The sequence below is a fragment of the Coffea eugenioides genome, chromosome 7, assembly GCF_003713205.1.
Source record: "Coffea eugenioides isolate CCC68of chromosome 7, Ceug_1.0, whole genome shotgun sequence".
Classification (NCBI taxonomy): domain Eukaryota; kingdom Viridiplantae; phylum Streptophyta; class Magnoliopsida; order Gentianales; family Rubiaceae; genus Coffea; species Coffea eugenioides.
In genome coordinates, this window is record NC_040041.1 from 23,096,784 (window position 1) to 23,114,666 (window position 17,883).

The 17,883-nt window shown below is 35.3% G+C and overlaps 1 protein-coding gene across 1 annotated transcript; it reads right to left on the bottom strand.

Moving 5' to 3' along the window:
- Nucleotides 1-316: 316 nt before the first annotated feature.
- LOC113777774 (50S ribosomal protein L21, chloroplastic) lies at nt 317-5,763 on the bottom strand. The gene is made up of 5 exons (XM_027322972.1): nt 5,405-5,763; nt 4,645-4,725; nt 1,312-1,413; nt 1,158-1,232; nt 317-745 (listed from the first exon to the last, which is right to left on the bottom strand). Exons 1-5 carry the CDS (start codon nt 5,717-5,719, stop codon nt 677-679), a joined length of 642 nt encoding a protein of 213 aa, XP_027178773.1. The 5' UTR covers nt 5,720-5,763; the 3' UTR covers nt 317-676.
- Between the last annotated feature and the right edge of the window lie 12,120 nt (nt 5,764-17,883).

A 17,883-nucleotide genomic window follows, 5' to 3' on the forward strand; every position in this document is an offset into this window, starting at 1 on the left:
TGGAAGACCACTAGAGTAGAAAAAAAAGAAGTTAAAAGAGTATTTACAGAGGTTACAACCAAGGAAACAGCTCAGTTCTCACGCATTGCAAACAAGGGGAGAGCTCACTGTTTTAAGGTAAACAAAAAAATTCGGTGATCTTAATATGCAATTATGGACAAAGATCAAATTCCTTGTCGCCAGAGCAATTTTTTTTTTACTAAATATCAAAATTACCCTGCTCAAGTCAAATTGGTACCATTTGCAATTGTAAAATGACTTGACCAGGGTAATCTATTTATTTTAGGCAATAAAAGCTCTGGCATTAGAAGTAGAATTCTGGCAATATCATTTGTCATTCAGCAAGGCTACGTGTGCTGAAGCCCTCTGCAAAACTGCGAAGAATGTGAAATAATTAGACAGTGCCTTTTTTTAACTGAGTTTCTATCGTTGGCTCTGAAAAATTTGAGTCCAACTTGCACTATCACGGTTAAAGATTCCAAACAATATCAGACATTTCACACTGTCATTGCTAGGGTAAAGAAACAAACCATGAGAGATCTCCACAAAGGAAGGCCTCACAAGAGTCTGCCTCGTTGTACTGCCTCAAATAGATTACAGAGTGAATAGGAACTGAAAGAAAAACAGATCTGATGATTTCATCCATCCCAAAACTCAAACTTTGCACAAAACTCATCTATGAAAGTGTTACTGCTGGTGAGTCCTCATAACCAGTGATGCCCATTATCCTTATCCGTGTAATTGGCTGTACACATTAGAACATTGCATTGTCAATAGAGATTTTTCAAGACAAGTTTTAACCTTATAAAAACCTAATTGACAACTCCAATTTTTACTTATGCATTAGCCACGCTCCCCACAACCCTTTTCAAAATAAAAAGAAACTTGTACCAAATTTATAAGCTCCCATATATTTTTGTTAGGAGAATATAAGTATTCTTGTAGATAATAAATTAGTAAGGGTATTCTTGTAAATAGTTTGTTAGGTTTGTATTCCTATAAATACTAGTTAGTCACTCATAATAAGGTGACAAGATGTTTTCCTCCCAAATACCTATTCTCAATTTTAAACACTTGAAAGCATTTGTCCTAGATAATGAATTGCATTTCTTGCAATCAACATCTTATCATATTCACCGTCATAAAAATCATCATACCTGTCGGTGACCAATATTCCTGCGGTAATTCTTCTTCCTCTTGTACTTGAAGACAATGACCTTCTTATCCAGTAGCTGCATGGAACAGAAAATTAATTAGCTGAAAACTGCAGCAAAGTAAAGCTATGATAGACAAGTGGACAAAATGCGGTACCTGCTCTTCCACAACAGCATGAACTGCTGCATTAGGCACCACTGGTTTTCCTATGTAAGTGCTTGTTTTAGTTCCAACCAGCAAAACTTTATTTAGAATTATCTGCAAAAAAAAAAAAAAAAAAAAAAAAAATCAGGATAAAATTAGTTAGTTCAACCAAAGAACAATTAGATATTAGAACAAAAATCGGAAAAATCTAGGACATCTGAATTAAGCTACTCTGAAAATATACTAACATAAAAAGAAGAAAAAGCAAAACTTAAAAAAAAAAAAAAAAATTACTGGAATAAATAAATAGAAGAAATTACAGATAGAAAATGAAAAAGGAAGCCTAATGACAGGCCAAAATGTCTTGATTGTGGAAAAAGGAAGCTTAATGCGAGACCAAAATGTCTTGATCATATGCACAGTGTGCAATCCCCATGTTTTCTCAGTACCAGATTAGTACAACCTGGACCATTTAATGCTTAAGTGATAAAGCTGTATCCATGTAGCTTAGTCAACATGAAGTTCAGTATAATGTGTAACACATGGATGACCAACAGAAAAATAATGGTGACAGAAAGTAGTTATTAAGGAGAGACTTTGAGATTAGTGAATGCAAGCCTAAAACAACAGGAAGAAAAAGGAAAACAATGTTGATCTGCAAAAGTTGAAAGGAAAATAGTTACTTGGAAGCCAAATGCACATGAAACTCAAAAAGGAAAACAATATGTACTAATCAAGCCTAAACCAAGTTTTGATTATTGAGAGACATTCACAGTTCCTTGCTTAAGTTGATCTCAGTTTTGATGAAGGCACTATGCGAAAATACATAATCCGAACTAAAATAGCAAATTGTGGCAGTGAAGCTTAACATGGCAGCACTCAAAAATATTTATGCAATTCACAACCACAATAGCTTATGGATTTAAATTTTCTTCACAAATATGTGCAGGTACTATCACTTGGGCAAATAATACTTCCGAATCAGAGAAAACATGACCACAGTCTGAATTGTGAATTCCATTTACAACCTGTACGTATTCATTCAAATCAGTCTGGAATATTAAAACAAAAATCAATTGCAAATCACCATGTCTCAATTTCAGAATCTGAGTCTTAAATGCTTGATTTAGAAATGGTTCTAAAGACTGAAATGGCTTGTGACTCCCTTCTCAACCTGATGAGTCAAATTACTGGATAGATTCTCATCTGCAACACATAATTGGAAAAATTTAGGACTTCTTAGGTAAGGGTCTTAGCATGCTCAATTTGTTTCCCAATATTAAGCACATTTCTGAAGTTCCAAAATACAAAAAACATTGCAACCTTACAGTTTAAAAGTTGCTGGTAATGAAGTCCTAGGCTAGCCTCATATTAAATAAAATTTAGTTTCATTAATTCATCCACAGTATTAACAATACATCTGCTTTTGCAACCAGCAAAAGTAAGGTGAGGTGATCATAAAGGTTTCCACTTATTATTGTTAAAAATATATAACTGTAAGGTGGTGTCACATTAAAGTTGCAAAAGTTAAAGCACATCAAACCATTGTTACCAAATTTTGACAGAGAACAGTGTATTGCAGGAGGACTCCATCACCAAAGATCTTGGCATAGATAAATGTGCTAGGCTAGGTGTTAGTGCACAAGGAAAATGCAGATAATTTGGTGCAAAAGTCTTCTCATGTCAATAACAAGGAAAAGAAACTTTGGTTTGAGCAAGGGATAGCAGAATGTCAGTTACATGCCTAAAACTCTCTGAACTCTATTTTCTATTAACAAATACAGTAGAACTTTATATATAACACAGTAAAGGTGACCCATGGCCCCATAGATTTGATTGCATCTACACTTTTCTAAACTAATTTCTAAAAAATCAGGATCCCACACGACTCCAATTAGGAGAAGGAAATAAGTAAAGAGATATATGTTACAAGAGGGCATCTAGTTTGTAAAAGTCCATGGAGAAAGTAGGACAAGATTTTCTTTGATTTGCACTTTAACAAAGGGAAAAAAAAATCCATAATCATTTGCCAGATCTGTTTTGACTTTGAGTCACGTTTCTTAATAATGCATTTAAATTGACTATTTAGAGCAATTTGAAGTCAAATAAAAGAAAATGCTTCCCAATTAGAGCTATGCACATTTCCTATTGAGGTAGCAATGAACCAAGTATACACAATACGGATTGGAAAATCACTGTGGACTGAGTCTGCTTAAAATGTGTGCATGTCTCTCTTGCATTATTATTGAAATAATTCATAATCCAGTTTTGAATTCTAGGAAAATCTCCTTGTAATCTCAGATAATGTATAAGCCTTAAAGGACTCCTCAAATTTGGCAACAACAAATGCAGATGATTTACAATTGAAAGAAAAATCACTAAAATATCAAAAATGCACTTGCACATACCCAAGTTAAAATTATAGGTGCTGCATCTATTTATCTTTGAGTTTAGAACATAGAAGCATACACTGAATTTGACAATTATAATTGCAAACAGAGTATAAAATAGTGAAAACAGAATAAAAAGAAACATAAGCATTATACCTAGAGCTCGTTAGGAATCATTGAGTAAAATAACAAATCAGTCTGTTTATTCTGTACATTATGGTTTTTGACCTTATTGAAAAAAGTTCTTGGGCTTTAGAGTTAAAAAACTTTGGTCCAGTGGACTTATTTCCGTATGCGGATTGATAAACAAAACTCGTCTTTTGATCTCCTGTACTAGATATGCTTTCTGGAAATTCAAGTTGCACAAAATTAAAGCAGAAATACAAGAAACAGATAAGTAATCAAGCCACAATGATATTGGCCAGATGTAAAACCACATTATACAAGAACTTTAAGTTTCAACATGAATGTTAGGATGGCCAAAAGCTCAAAACTTACATGCCACAACAAAAACTATGATAGAGAATTCTGATCATCCAAGTATATCTTACTGAATGTAAACCAGATTAATTGTTACAAAATCTTGTGTAACAAAAACTATAAGCAACTAGCCTCAAAATTTTAAATTTGTTAAGTCTAGGGATCATTTATCCCATAAGCAGCTCTTAAATTCTTCCCCATGTCCCCTCTGTTAAGTGTTGCCTGAATCTCTGCATCTTTGGGGTAGCAAAGGGACTGATGGAACAAGAAAGTAGTGAACAAATTTCTTAATCACCACAAAATGATATTACCAAGCATGTAGATACTAGTAATACAATTTACTTCAACAAAACAAAGACATAGACAACAAACCAAATACATAGACACTCTACAATAACGGGGTCAAGAACAAGTTATCCAACTGCAAAAAACAAAAAAATAAAATAAAGTAAAAAATGACAAGCCAAATCCTTACTTTGTCATTCTCTTTTGCACCTTTAAGCCTTTGAGTATAGATATATCGGCCAGGGATAACAATGTATTGCCGTGATCCAATCTAAACAAGGACAAAGTAAAAAATCAACATCACGAAGAGAAGAGTGAGAGTGTAAACCAGGATGGCCACAAATAGCAATATTTAGAGTTCAAATAATCATTTGTGCACTACAGCCAATCCATCAAGCTAGACCATATGAGTTTGTGAATTTGTACTGAGAATGTGAAAATAATTTTTTGGGATCTGATATTCATTGAAATCTGTATAACCATGTGAAACTGGACAATGCCATATGTATCGCAGTGTGAGCCTCAGGAGCAATTATAAACAACGCAAATGCCAAAGTCTACCAGCTTACACAAACAAGCCAAGAATACAACAGCAAACAAGAAAATGGGAAAAAAAAGCATTCAATTTTAGCAATTCTAGCAATCTCTATCCTCAAATGAAGAATTTAACAGATACCATCGCACCAAAAACTTTAAATAAAAAAGGCGGATAAGTCACATTATTATTCACTGACATTGTACATTTTGCTCAATATCTAGTACCCTGTTCTGCTTTTACAATTTCCGCCCCACCCCATCAGTCAAAACAACCAAAGAAACCCAATGCATCATAAAATTGAAGTAAAATTTCATCTGGGATCATCATAAAATCTCTCCAGAAAAGACAACAAAAAAAAGAATTCTGATCAAGCATGATGAAAAGAATATAATGGATATCAGTGGGACCTCACCATAACAACGGCAAACACTTCTTCCTTTTTGGGTTGTTGCTGAACTGGGCTTTCAACAATTTCAGTTTCAGGTGGTTCAGTTAAGGAAGGTGCTGCTGCCTCAGTCTCGGAGTATTTGGGAACAAAGGAAGAGGATTGGGTGCCCCTTTTAGAACAAGGTGTGGTGAGTCTGAGGGAAGATAGAGGGTGACAGAGGAAAGCAACAGTTTTGGACTGAGAAATGGGCATTGACGGGGTTGTTGAGGATAGTGGCTGAGCTGCTGCTGCTGCTGATTTTGCTGCAAGAGACGAAGCACAAAGGGAAAGAGTCGCCATTCTGAGTTGGGAGAGAGTTTTGGGCAGCTTTCTTTCTCCCTCTCTTGGTTTTGTTCCGAGTGTTTTCTTATCCTATCCGTTATTCGTCAATGTTGAATTCCATTTTTGTCCTTGCTGACAGGGGCGTGCATCTTGACTGGCGACTGAAAAATTGGGTGATCCGATTCGAATCATGTCCAAATTAGCAGATATCCGATTCGAATCGTATGTAAATTAGCGGATCCGGATATCCAATTCGTCAGGTTACATGCGCATTGGATCGCATCCGAATCAAAAAGAAAGTTATGCAGATCGAATTTGGATATCATTTTTTGTGATCCGTGGATATCTTATCCAATCTGCATTGTATTTTTTTAATTTTTTAGATTTTTCTTATACATTAATCCACTAATTTATCATAGTTTTATTTCTTATTTCTTATCTTAATATCTATATCCTCTTTCAAAATAGGCTTTCTTTGCATATGGTGTTAAGTGTTTAAGCATATTATTCTATAATCTGTGGATAAAAAATTGTAGGTGAAATATTAAATCTTATTTGCTTGAATCAAAATAAGAAAAAAAGCAAGCTAGTTTACATTGCCAAAAAAAAAAGATTAATTTTGATTAAACCTCTTTTTTGTATGACTAAAAACTAAAATGTAAGTACAAGAAGTCACTTACATGATATTTTTTAAACTTTAATACATTTAAATTTCATATTATAATTTCACATTACATTTAAATCGAATACGGGTTGCATGTCCAATTGATTTGAATTCGCATAATGCGGATATCCAAATATGAACCCAAAAATGGCTAGTCAGATTTTTATGACTCGGGTCAATATTTTGATTTCTTGGTCGAATGTTCAACTTGTGAACACCCCTACTTGTTGAAATACGGAGATGGGACCTCTTAACTTCCAATTCTCTCTAGTTGTGTTAAATAATAGAATTTTGGTGTAAATAGGTGCACTTTTTGGTGTGAACGTAAATTATAATTGAGTTGGTGTAAAACTTATGATTACATCAAAAATATATTAGTTTATTGAGACTGTACCAATTTACACAACTAAACAAAACCTCAACTGCAAAAGCCTCGAATACGCTGAAACACAATAGAAAGCCAGAAACATGATCAAATCAAACGTGTGAGGAAAAGGAATAAAGGAATTCTTTAACTAAAACTTTGTAACAGTAGAAAACAATGAGGAAAGAAAGCAAGGGAAACTGACAAGGAAACTCTTCACAAATTTGTCTTAAAATCAAAGGGAATTAGTTTCTACACACACAAAAAAAAATGCGAGGAAACGATGAAAGGAAATGTTAAATGAAAATTATACGATGAAAAATGTTAATAAGAACACCATTATAAAAGAGTTGACTCAGATCAACATTTGCCAAATGATGAAAGGCAAGTCTAAAATGGGTCAACTAGTGGACTTTCAATCGGGTAAAATGGTGAAATTGGATCAATTTAAAAAGAAGAAGGGATAATTTCATAAACCTCTCTTGAATTATCTAACAATATCAGCTACTATCCCTGAAATTTTAAAAATATCATTTGCCTCCCTTATTTTAATCTCTTGTAATATCAACTCAATTCAAAATTAGTATTTGGAGATAATTGCATTCCAAAATTGCCCTTTTTGTTGTGCTTCCTTAATTGTCATGACAAACCAATTTGAAATCCCTCAACATATGAAGATATACCAGTTTAATTCTTTAATGGAAAATTATAAATTTTTATCAAGGTTGGGAGGTCCTTTAACAAAATTTATTTTATAATTTGGATAAAAATATTAAAAATTTAACTTATAAAATAATTTACAAAACATGTAAAAATCGTCCATAATATTGTATAAGTGAAATAACTTTTTTCTTTTTGCATCTTGAGAGGATTACAAATTAATTTTTCTAGCCATCTCAAATAAGTTATAAAATACAGTTTTGAACACTTTTCCTTTTTTAAACTTCCAAGCCATGAATACGGATAAAAAATGAAAATGCTAAATAATTTATAATATTACTTAAATTCACTCAAAACAGCTTACAAAGAAGGTAAGATTTCTTTATTTGGTAACTTAAAAGGCATCTAATTAGCATATCAAAAAAAAAAAATGTGAACCCAACATCAAAGTTTTAAAATCATCATCAATCCCTTAAGTTGCAACATTTTAGTAGAAAAATCGACCTTTTCGCCAAAATAGTTGACTCCGTATTATAGCACCAAATAATTGAACCCTAAAAAGGACCAAAAAATTATTTTTCTAGTTTGAAAACATTTTAAATACATTTTTATTTTTTTGCAGTTTAAAAAAATTTTGCTTATGGGTTGATATATTTCGTTCCATGATATTTATTTTATTTTGAACTTTTGATTAATATACTTTTTAATTTGTAATAGTAAGGCAATTGAACGGCAACGTTAGAAAGAAACTATGTTCTCATTCTTAAAATGATTATGTTACTAGTACATTTTGAATTGAGTTTAAAATGTTACAAAAATTTGAAAACAAGGGAACTAAATGATATTTTTAAAAATTCAAAAGTGCTGGGTGATATTGTCAGAAATCTCAAACAATATTTCTAAAATCATCCCAAAGAAGAAAGCTACCCTTTACTTCTTCTGCAACTACCGGAGTGAGAGAGAGATAAAATCAAAGAAAGAGCCGTTACATGGATCACTGCTAGCCGGGAGATATTAATTGAAAAAAAGAAAAAAGAAAAAAGGGTTTTAGGCTTTTGCCTAAAGGAAACTTTTTTGCTACTGTATTATTTGCTTTCGGCTAATAATAAGCAGGCTTTCACATTTTGTTTTGTTTGAGCAGTTTTTGCAAACTTCATTTGCTAACTCCATGTTTCTCTGCCACTTGCTGATCTTAAGACTCTTCTTAACACATGGTAATCAAAATGAATACCAGTTTCCCCTTGAAAACTTCATGATCAAATTGTGTGGCAAATTATATATATATATATATATATATATATATATATATATATACATTGCCTGAAATGAAGTTTTACAGTCAAAGAATTTTTTATCCTCCTCAAGTCAAAATAATAATAATGATATATATACATACATACACACACATATATGTTGATTTGACATAAGAAGGGTAAGATTGGCATAGTATCAAAAAAGTTTTCATGAATTTAAAATTTAGATTTTGATAATGCTGCTGGTCAATAATTATGTTATCCTCTTACTTACGTGCAATAACAGGATAGAATAAAAGTGGTAGAAAATTATGATTAAATTTTTTTTTAATTATTTACCAAATCATTAAATTATTTAATTAATGTAAAAGTAATTTATGGTTGTAATTGAAAGTAGCAGAAAAATTTTAATTTATTGAGGGAAAAGAAAGAAAAGAATTGCTAAAATAATAAGGTGAACTCTGGGACAGTTTGGAAAATAAACTTAGAGAGAATTGATGTTTTGACCTTAAATATTTGGGTATGGGTGCTTTCAATCTTTAAAGTTTGAATGAAAACAAATGTAGTTTCAAATATTTCATTTTCCACGCACATTTAGTTATAATGACTGATTTTTACCAATTTCTACCAGAATTAAGTCATGTGCTAGTAACTAATTACTAAAAAAATTGTAAAAATCAATAAAATATTACCAGCCATAAACTGTAATAAAACAAATAATTGTCAAAGACTTTTCATAATTCTTATTAATCTTGAAGAATAACGTAATTCGAGCATAGTCAAGGATAAGGCAAATGATAATGTCATAGTCCATATTTTAATTTCATAGCAAGCTTATCTTGGAATGATAAAATTACTTTCTCATAAGTCTAAATTATATTTGGACTTAAGAAAGATAATCTTGGTATTTTGTACAAAAATGATTGTGCAACTAAGAAATGGATTATGACATTAATAGCACCCTAGTGTAACATGTGTACTAGCTTCTTTAAAACTTCTCAAATAAACTACTATTTCATTTATTGCGGTAATACTTGTATATGTTTCAATGATTAAAGGCAATAAGGCTAAAGGTAAAACACCCCAGGATGTTAAATTTGTTAAAGAACACCGAAAAAGTGAATAGGATAAATTTGTTAAATTCCTAACACCCTCGACCAAAAAAAAAAAAGAACAAAATAGAAACCTGATAACTTCATCGATATTAATTAGAAAAAAAAGAAAAAGAGGAGGAAACCGAAAAAAAGTATCTTGGGTCCCATTGATGTATGTAGAGAAATTTGAATGTGCCTACTAACCTAGTAAACACTCAAGGCAATAGGGTATAGATAATACGTCTATTTCTACGATCTTATGTATAATATTTTTCATTTTTATGCTGCTTGATTAATCATCAATATGAACAGGGCATATCCAGTACTCCACGGAAGTCAAATGTAGCTCGGAGGTTAGCTTCATTGATCTGATTTCGGGAGAAGAGGAAGGAACGAAATTTTTGACAAGAAAATTCGTTAATGTAATACCCACTAATTTTTTCCTAATAATTAATTAATATTAATCATCGCAACAGTAAAAAGATGAAAGATAAATAGTAAATATAAGAGAAGTTATTAGGGGGTAAAGAGATATTAAGGGAGCTTTCAACTACGTAACATATTCTGTAGTGGATTAGTTAGTGAAGAGGAAGTTGTAGGGTAGTTACAAGCTTATCACTATTTATCTGATCAATCAAGAGGGAACGCCATTTTACTTCCTCTTTCCTTTATCCCATTACAGCAAAAGTTTATTGAAGTTGTCAGAGACGAAGAAAATGATGTTGGTGTTGATCAAGCAGGCACTTAATTAGGAAAGTCAATTTCAAGTACTCAGACTAATTAAAACTTTTTTTTAAAATTTTGTCAATTTCAAGTATTATTTTGATGATTTTAACATACGTATGCATGCATGCATACGTACATACATATATATATATGTAGATATTTATTTGTTGTCATGAAGATTAGAGAGATTCATATCTGGTTAGGAAAACAAAGTTATTTTAGGGTAAATTATGTGGATGATAAAGACTTGATTGGATTGAAGTGATTAAAGAAAAAAGAAATGAATTTAATCTTTTGTAAGTTGTGAATCTATGATTGAAAATATAGGAAAAGAAAAAGAGAGAAAAAAAGGGGGATGAATCACTGCTAAACATTCGAGCTTCAGCACCACAAGACTCTCACCAGTAGGTCACTGGTAGAAGCCGGTGACGTTTATCTAGAAAGAAGGCCGGCCAAATGGAGGCAAGCAGCAGTGCTTAGCCACTACTACTGCTGCGATGGAAGAAGGCTAGCGGTTGAATATAGGAGGAGATGGCGAGGATGATGATGATTGATACGAATCCCATTGATATAACGGAGTTCGTGATCACAAGCCCAGATCTTGATGGTGGAATTTAACTTTGGAATTGGCAGCGGAACCTCATGACCCCTCTAATCCCTGAGATTGCGAACAATCTTGATATTATCTCAACCCACAAACTAACGGATTAGCGAACCAAAGATGTTGATAAAAGGCGCCACAATCAAGTGCGGTTCTTGATTGATAAGCCAAAGCTTGAACACTTAGGGAACCTCTAAGTTGCTCAAAGGAAGCTCGAAAGCTATGAAAGAACTCACTCAAGTTTTGCTGGAAAATTTCTTGTTGTTATTAATAAAAGAAAACGAGTCTTATATAGAGTTTACAAGACCCTCAAACCTACCAGATCTATGATACTTCAAAGCATGCAAGTTTCCTTATTTGACTCAACTACTAACTAAACATATTTGAATAAGACAACTATCGCGCCATAGGAGCTAGGCTTCCAAGATCGCATCTTCACTCTTGAGCATCCGCTGCTTGAATGCAATGCACGAGTTTGTTTGTGCCTTGATCAACATCTCCAATATTCAAGAACCCCTTGAACGACTCATGGACAGCTTCGACAAGAGTACTAAGTTGTTCTTTGAGACACTTAGCTCGAGCTCTTGTAATTGGTCCGATTGGAACACGAACTTGACTTGAAGCTACATTTGAACCTTGAACAGCCATGATGCTATCATTCCCCTCCTCTTGAGAAGGATTTGCCCTCAAATCAGAAGCATCATTTGCAACGAAAGAAGCTAAGTCATAAACATTAAAAGTAGCACTAACTCCATACTCACCTGACAACTCAAGCTTGTATGCGTTGTCATTGATACGCTCCAGAACGCAGAACAGAACATCACCTCGGGGAGACAGCTTATTGCAGCGCTGAGCTAGAAATTGTTCCTTACGCATATGTAACCATACCCACTCACCAGGCTCAAACACCATCTTGCGACGTCCCTTGTTAGCATGCTTAGCGTACTGAGTAGTACACTTGTCTATATTAGCACGGACCTTTTCATGAAATTGCTTAACAAAGTCTGCACGTGTCTTGCCATCTAAGTTAACACGCTCATGACTAGGTAAAGGTACTAGATCAAGAGGTGTTAGTAGGTTAAAACCATAGACAATCTCGAAAGGGGAAAAGCAAGTAGTAGAATGAACAGCCTTATTGTAAGCAAATTCAACATGAGGTAAACATTCTTCCCACGTTTGAAGATTCTTTTTGATTAGTGCATGCAACAAAGTGGACAAGGTGCGGTTAGTACCTTAGTTTGACCATCCATCTGTGGGTGACTAGAAGTAGAAAACAATAACCTTGTACCTTGTTTAGCTTATAGTGTCTTCCAAAAATAGCTAAGGAATTTAACATCATGGTCAGAAACTATGGTCCTAGGAATACCATGCAATTGCACTATCTCCTTAAAGAACAAGTTAGCAATATGAGATGCATCATCAGTTTTATAGCATGCAATGAAATGTGCCATTTTAGAAAATCGGTCCACTAGAATATAGATGGAATCATGGCCATGCCTAGACCTAGGCAATCCAAGTATAAAATCCATGGAAAGATCTATCCAAGGTGCGCTAGGGATTGGTAAAGGAGTATATAGGCCAAAAGGGTGTACCTTGGATTTAGCTTGCTTACAGGTAATGCATTGATTCACCATCCTTTCTACATCTCGTTTCATATGTGGCCAATAGAAGTGCTCCTGCAAGATTTGCAAAGTCTTAGAGACTCCAAAATGAACCATTAATCCTCCAGAATGAGATTCTCTTACCAGTAATTCACGAATGGAGCTCATAGGAATGCACAAGTGATTTATGCAATAGAGGAAACTATTAGATAAGAAGAACTTACCTTGACTAGAATTTTTACAAGAAGCATATATCTCGCCAAAATCAGCATCTATAGCATACAAATCTTTAATCATCACAAAACCTAATAATCTAGCATCTAAGGTAGCGCTACTAGAGAATACCTGTGAGACAATGCATCCACGACCACATTGGACTTACCAACTTTGTATTTGATCACATAAGGGAAAGACTCCACAAATACAATTCACCTTGCATGTTTCTTACTGAGGTTGTTTTGCGCCTTTAAATACTTAAGGGACTCGTGATCTGTATGTATCACAAGCTCCTTAGGCCTCAGATAGTGCTGCAGCACCTGTAAAGCTCGAATGAGGGCATACAACTCTTTATCATAGGTCGAATAATTTAGAGCATCCCTATTTAGCTTTTCACTTAAATATGCAACTGGTTTTCCTTCTTGAGTCAATACAGCACCAACTCCAATACCTGATGCATCACAATCAATTTCAAAGGTTTTAGAAAAGTCAGGTAAAGTTAACACTGGTGTGTGTGTGAGTTTGTGTTTTAGATGTTGAAAAGCTTTTTCTTGCGAGTCTCCCCAATAGAATTTCTCATTCGTCTTAATGAGCTCGGTCAATGGTGCGGCCAAGGTGCTAAGATCCTTCACGAACCTCCTATAGAAACTTGCGAGACCATGGAAGCTTCGCATCTCCCCCACGGACTTAGGTGTAGGCCGCTCGTGAATGGCTTTCACCTTTTGTTCATCTACACGCATGCTCTTTGCACTTATAACAAACCCTAAAAATACAAGCTCATTAGTACAAAAATTGCATTTCTTGAGTTGGCGTAAAGCCGTTCCCTTCAAAGTACATCCAAGACAGCTTTAACATGTTTTAAATGCTCTTCATAGGACTTGCTATAGATTAATATGTCATCAAAATAAATTACAACAAATTTTCCTAAGAATGGATGCAAAACATGATTCATTAGACGCATAAAGGTACTAGGTGCATTAGTTAAGTCAAATGGTATTACTAACCACTCATACAGTCCATACTTAGTCTTGAAAGCGATTTTTCATTCATCCCCTTCTTTTATCCTAATTTGATGGTAACTGCTTTCAAATCAATCTTGGTAAAGAAAACAGCCCCATATAATTCATCAAACATATCATCTAAGCGAGGTATAGGGTGTCTATACTTTACCATGATGGCGTTAACTACTCTACAATCGGTGCACATACACCACGTACCATCCTTCTTTGGTACCAAAATTACCGACACTGCGCACGGGCTCAAGCTCTTGTGCGCCCATCCTTTGCATAACAAGTTATCGACTTGCCTTTGAAGTTCCTTTGTCTCCTCCGGATTGCTTTTATAGAATGGACGATTTGGTAGAGAAGCTCCTGGGATGAAGTCGATTTGATGCTCGATTCCACGAAGAGGTGGTAGGCCATTGGTACGTCGTCAGGAAACACGTCCGCATATGCCTGCAAAAGAGAAGACACCTCGGGAGGCAAGTTAGTATCTAGTTCATGCATGGACAGCGCTACTTCTTCACTACTAAGTAGAAGAAGTGGCTGATTTTCACTTGCTAACTTCCTCACTTTCTTGGCTTTTATCAAAAGCATTTGTTTTCCCTCGATTTTTACCTCACTTGCCGAGCCCATACTCGCCTTTTTTCCCTCTTTTTTTGCCTTGGCAGCCTCACCTTTTTCTTTTTTTCACAGATCTCTCGAACTCTTTTTTGCAATTTTAACTGATCTTTATGTACTTGTCTAGGGGGAAAGGGGAGCAAGGGTGATTTTCTTATTATTATACATGAAGGAGTATTTATTAGTTACGCCGTCAAATGAAATGCGCCTATCAAATTGCCATGGACAATCAAGTATAATATGATTAGCTTGCATGGGAACTACATCACATAATACTTCATCGACTTACCAATGTGGAAAGAAACGAGAACCTGTTTGGTGACTCGAACCTCCCTAGAGTTGTTGAGCCATTGCAACTTGTAGGGACGAGGATGATCCTGGGTGGTTAGTTTCAAGTTTTACACCATAGTTGCACCAGCCACGGTGCAACTTCCACTATTTATGATTACGCTGCAAAGGGCCTCCTTAATGAAGCATCGAGTGTAGAATACATTCTCGCGCTGTAGCTCATCCTCCTCTTTGACCCATGTGGTCAAAGCTGGTCATACCACCATAAGGGTGCCAAAATTTCCCTCAGGTGCAGCTAGCTAGTCTTCATCCGGTGACTCTTCATTACCCTCCATAAGGGGTGGTATTCCCTTAGACTCGGCTTTGTCATCGGTCACAATATCCCCATTAGTTAGAGTTATCATGACTCTTTGATTGGGATATTGGCTGGCAATGTGTCCTCTTCCTTGGCATTTGAAACAACGGTCATCGCGAATTCTTTCTCTTGGCTTTTGTCCCTCAAGTCTGAATGAATTGGAGAACTTTCCAACGGCTGACTTAAGGTTGTTCCCACCTTCAAACCTCGGTTTTTGTGATGATGAGGAGGCTGGAAATTTAGTTTCACCCCTAGGGTTGAGTGGCCGAGAGGTTGGAGTGGTGTAGCTGAAGTTGGATCGGCAGTGACCCCTCCTCTTGAGTCTTTGTTCCACCTTATCAATTTTCTCCACCAACTCATGAAGTTCCATGTAGTGATAAAGCTCCATTCTCTCCGCGATTTCAGGCCTTGAACCATTCAAGAATCGGGCCATGGTTGCTTCTTTATCTTCTTGCACATTGGCTCGTAGCATCAAGATCTCCATCTCCTTGTATTCATCCACGCTCCTATTGCCTTGTACAAGGGTTTGTAGCTTTTGGTACAAATCCCTATAGTAGTGTCCTGGTACAAAGCATGTCCTCATCAATCCCTTTAGTTCTAGATAGCCTAAGTTGATCCCACCATGCGATTGCATACTCCGTGAATTCAATGACTGCCAACTTAACCCTTTCTTCTTCAGTGTGGTTTTGGCAAGCAAACACCATCTCAATTTTGGACTCCCATTCGAGATAAGCCTCGGGATTGGATGTGCCTTTGAACTCTAGGATTTTCATTTTGATCCCTTTAAAAATGTTGAAGGGCTTACCTGGTCCTCTTGACTTGGATTTGGAACGTTTAAAGGGTTTGTCCTCTTCATCGTTGGAGCTTGCGGACTCCTCCATGTATCTCCTCCTTTGAGTAGTGTTGGGAGGATTAAGGGTGTCTTGGGAGTTACTACCTGCCAATTTTTCATGAATCGCATCTAAAGCATCGGTTAGCATCTTCCCCTACATTCCTTTGAATCTTGTTTCCAACGTATCAGGAATCATTTTTAAATCAATGGGTTGAGGACTTCCTTCACTTTCATGAGACGTCATTGCTTTCACCTGCAAAGCAATGTTAGTGAAATAAATATTCCTCACTTCTCTCTCTTACGTGTTTACTCCCGCACTCGTGTTTCACTCAAGAGTACACTCTAAGGATCTCACAATATAGCTTCTCACAACCCCTTTGCAACCCTTGAAGAAGTTAGAACTCCCTCAAGTGAGCAATTCAACTTGCCAATGTCAAAACCTCAAGTGATTGTAGCAATATGGGAATCGATTCGCTTGAAATTTTATTGCGAGCAAAGATGTCTAATGAAGATAGCAAATAATGAAACTTTAATGACTCTAGAATACAATGAAAGGAATGAAAAATAGTGCAAGACTACTCGAAATTTGCTATTGGAAAAGAATGGAAATAAGTGGCTAGAATTTGGAAACTAGGATGTGGGAGGTAAGAGGGACGGCTGGAACTCTTGATTTCCTAAAGGATTCAGATTTTTATTTCCTTTTTTTGACCAACTTCTCAAAGGAATCCAATTGCAAGATTCAACAGCTAAATTGAATTGAAACTTGGACATGAATTTCGGATTTAGAGTTTCAATGGAAGTAGCGGCTGTTTTTTTTTTAAAATAAGATCACCAACAAGAATTAGGGTTTCGGCAAGTTAGTGAAACCCGATGGACCTTAGAAGAATTTTTTTTCTCTTTCTTCTTCTTTTTTTTTTTGGTCCAAACTTTTTTCAAGAAACCCTTCGATCAATTCAAGAAAGACAGGATTTTGTGCTTGATAACAAGATTTTCTAGAACTTTCAAGAGGGTTTGTAAGATTCAATCAAAATAGCCCAAGATTCGTTGCACACGTTCAAGAAATTCAAGAATCAAATTAGGGTTTTCAAGAACTTCAAGATTGAGTTTCGTTCAATCAAGAATTTCAAGAATTCCACAAACTTGATTGACGGTAATCAAGAGATAAGGGATTACAGCCCAACAACCACAGGAATTTAATGTGAACAGTGATTTTCAGGATAAACAGTAGCGGTGAATAGTAATGGTGAATAGTGATGATGAACAATACTCTTTTTTTTTTTTTGAAACACAAATAGGCAACACAAAACTCATGACAAGAGGTTGAAGTTGAAGCGACACAAGCAGAAACGCAAAAGAACAACAACGGCCAAATTTGGTGACAAGATGAAGAACAAACCCTAGGTAACTAGGAATGACACAAAGGTACGAAAACACTAGAAATAAAGAGATATAACCTGAATACCATCAACCAGCTCTGATGCTAGCTGATATGAATCCCATTGGTATGACAGAATTCGTGATCACAAGCTCGGATCTTGATGGTGGAATTCAAGTTTGGAATTGCCAACGGAACCTTACGACCCCTCTAATCCCTGAGATTGCGAATAATCTTGATATTATCTCAACCCACAAACTAACGGATTAGCGAACCAAAGGTGTTGATAAAAGGTGCCACAATCAAGTGCGGTTCTTGATTCATAAGCCAAAACTTGAACACTTAGGGAACCTCTAAGTTGCTCAAAGGAAGCTCGAAAGCTATGAGAGAACTCACTCAAGTTTTGCTGGAAAATTCCTTGTTGTTATTAATGCATGAAAACGAGTCTTATATAGAGTTTACAAGACCCTCAAACCTATCAAATCTATGATACTTCAAAGCGTAGCAATATTAGGAAACTAACCATACGACTTA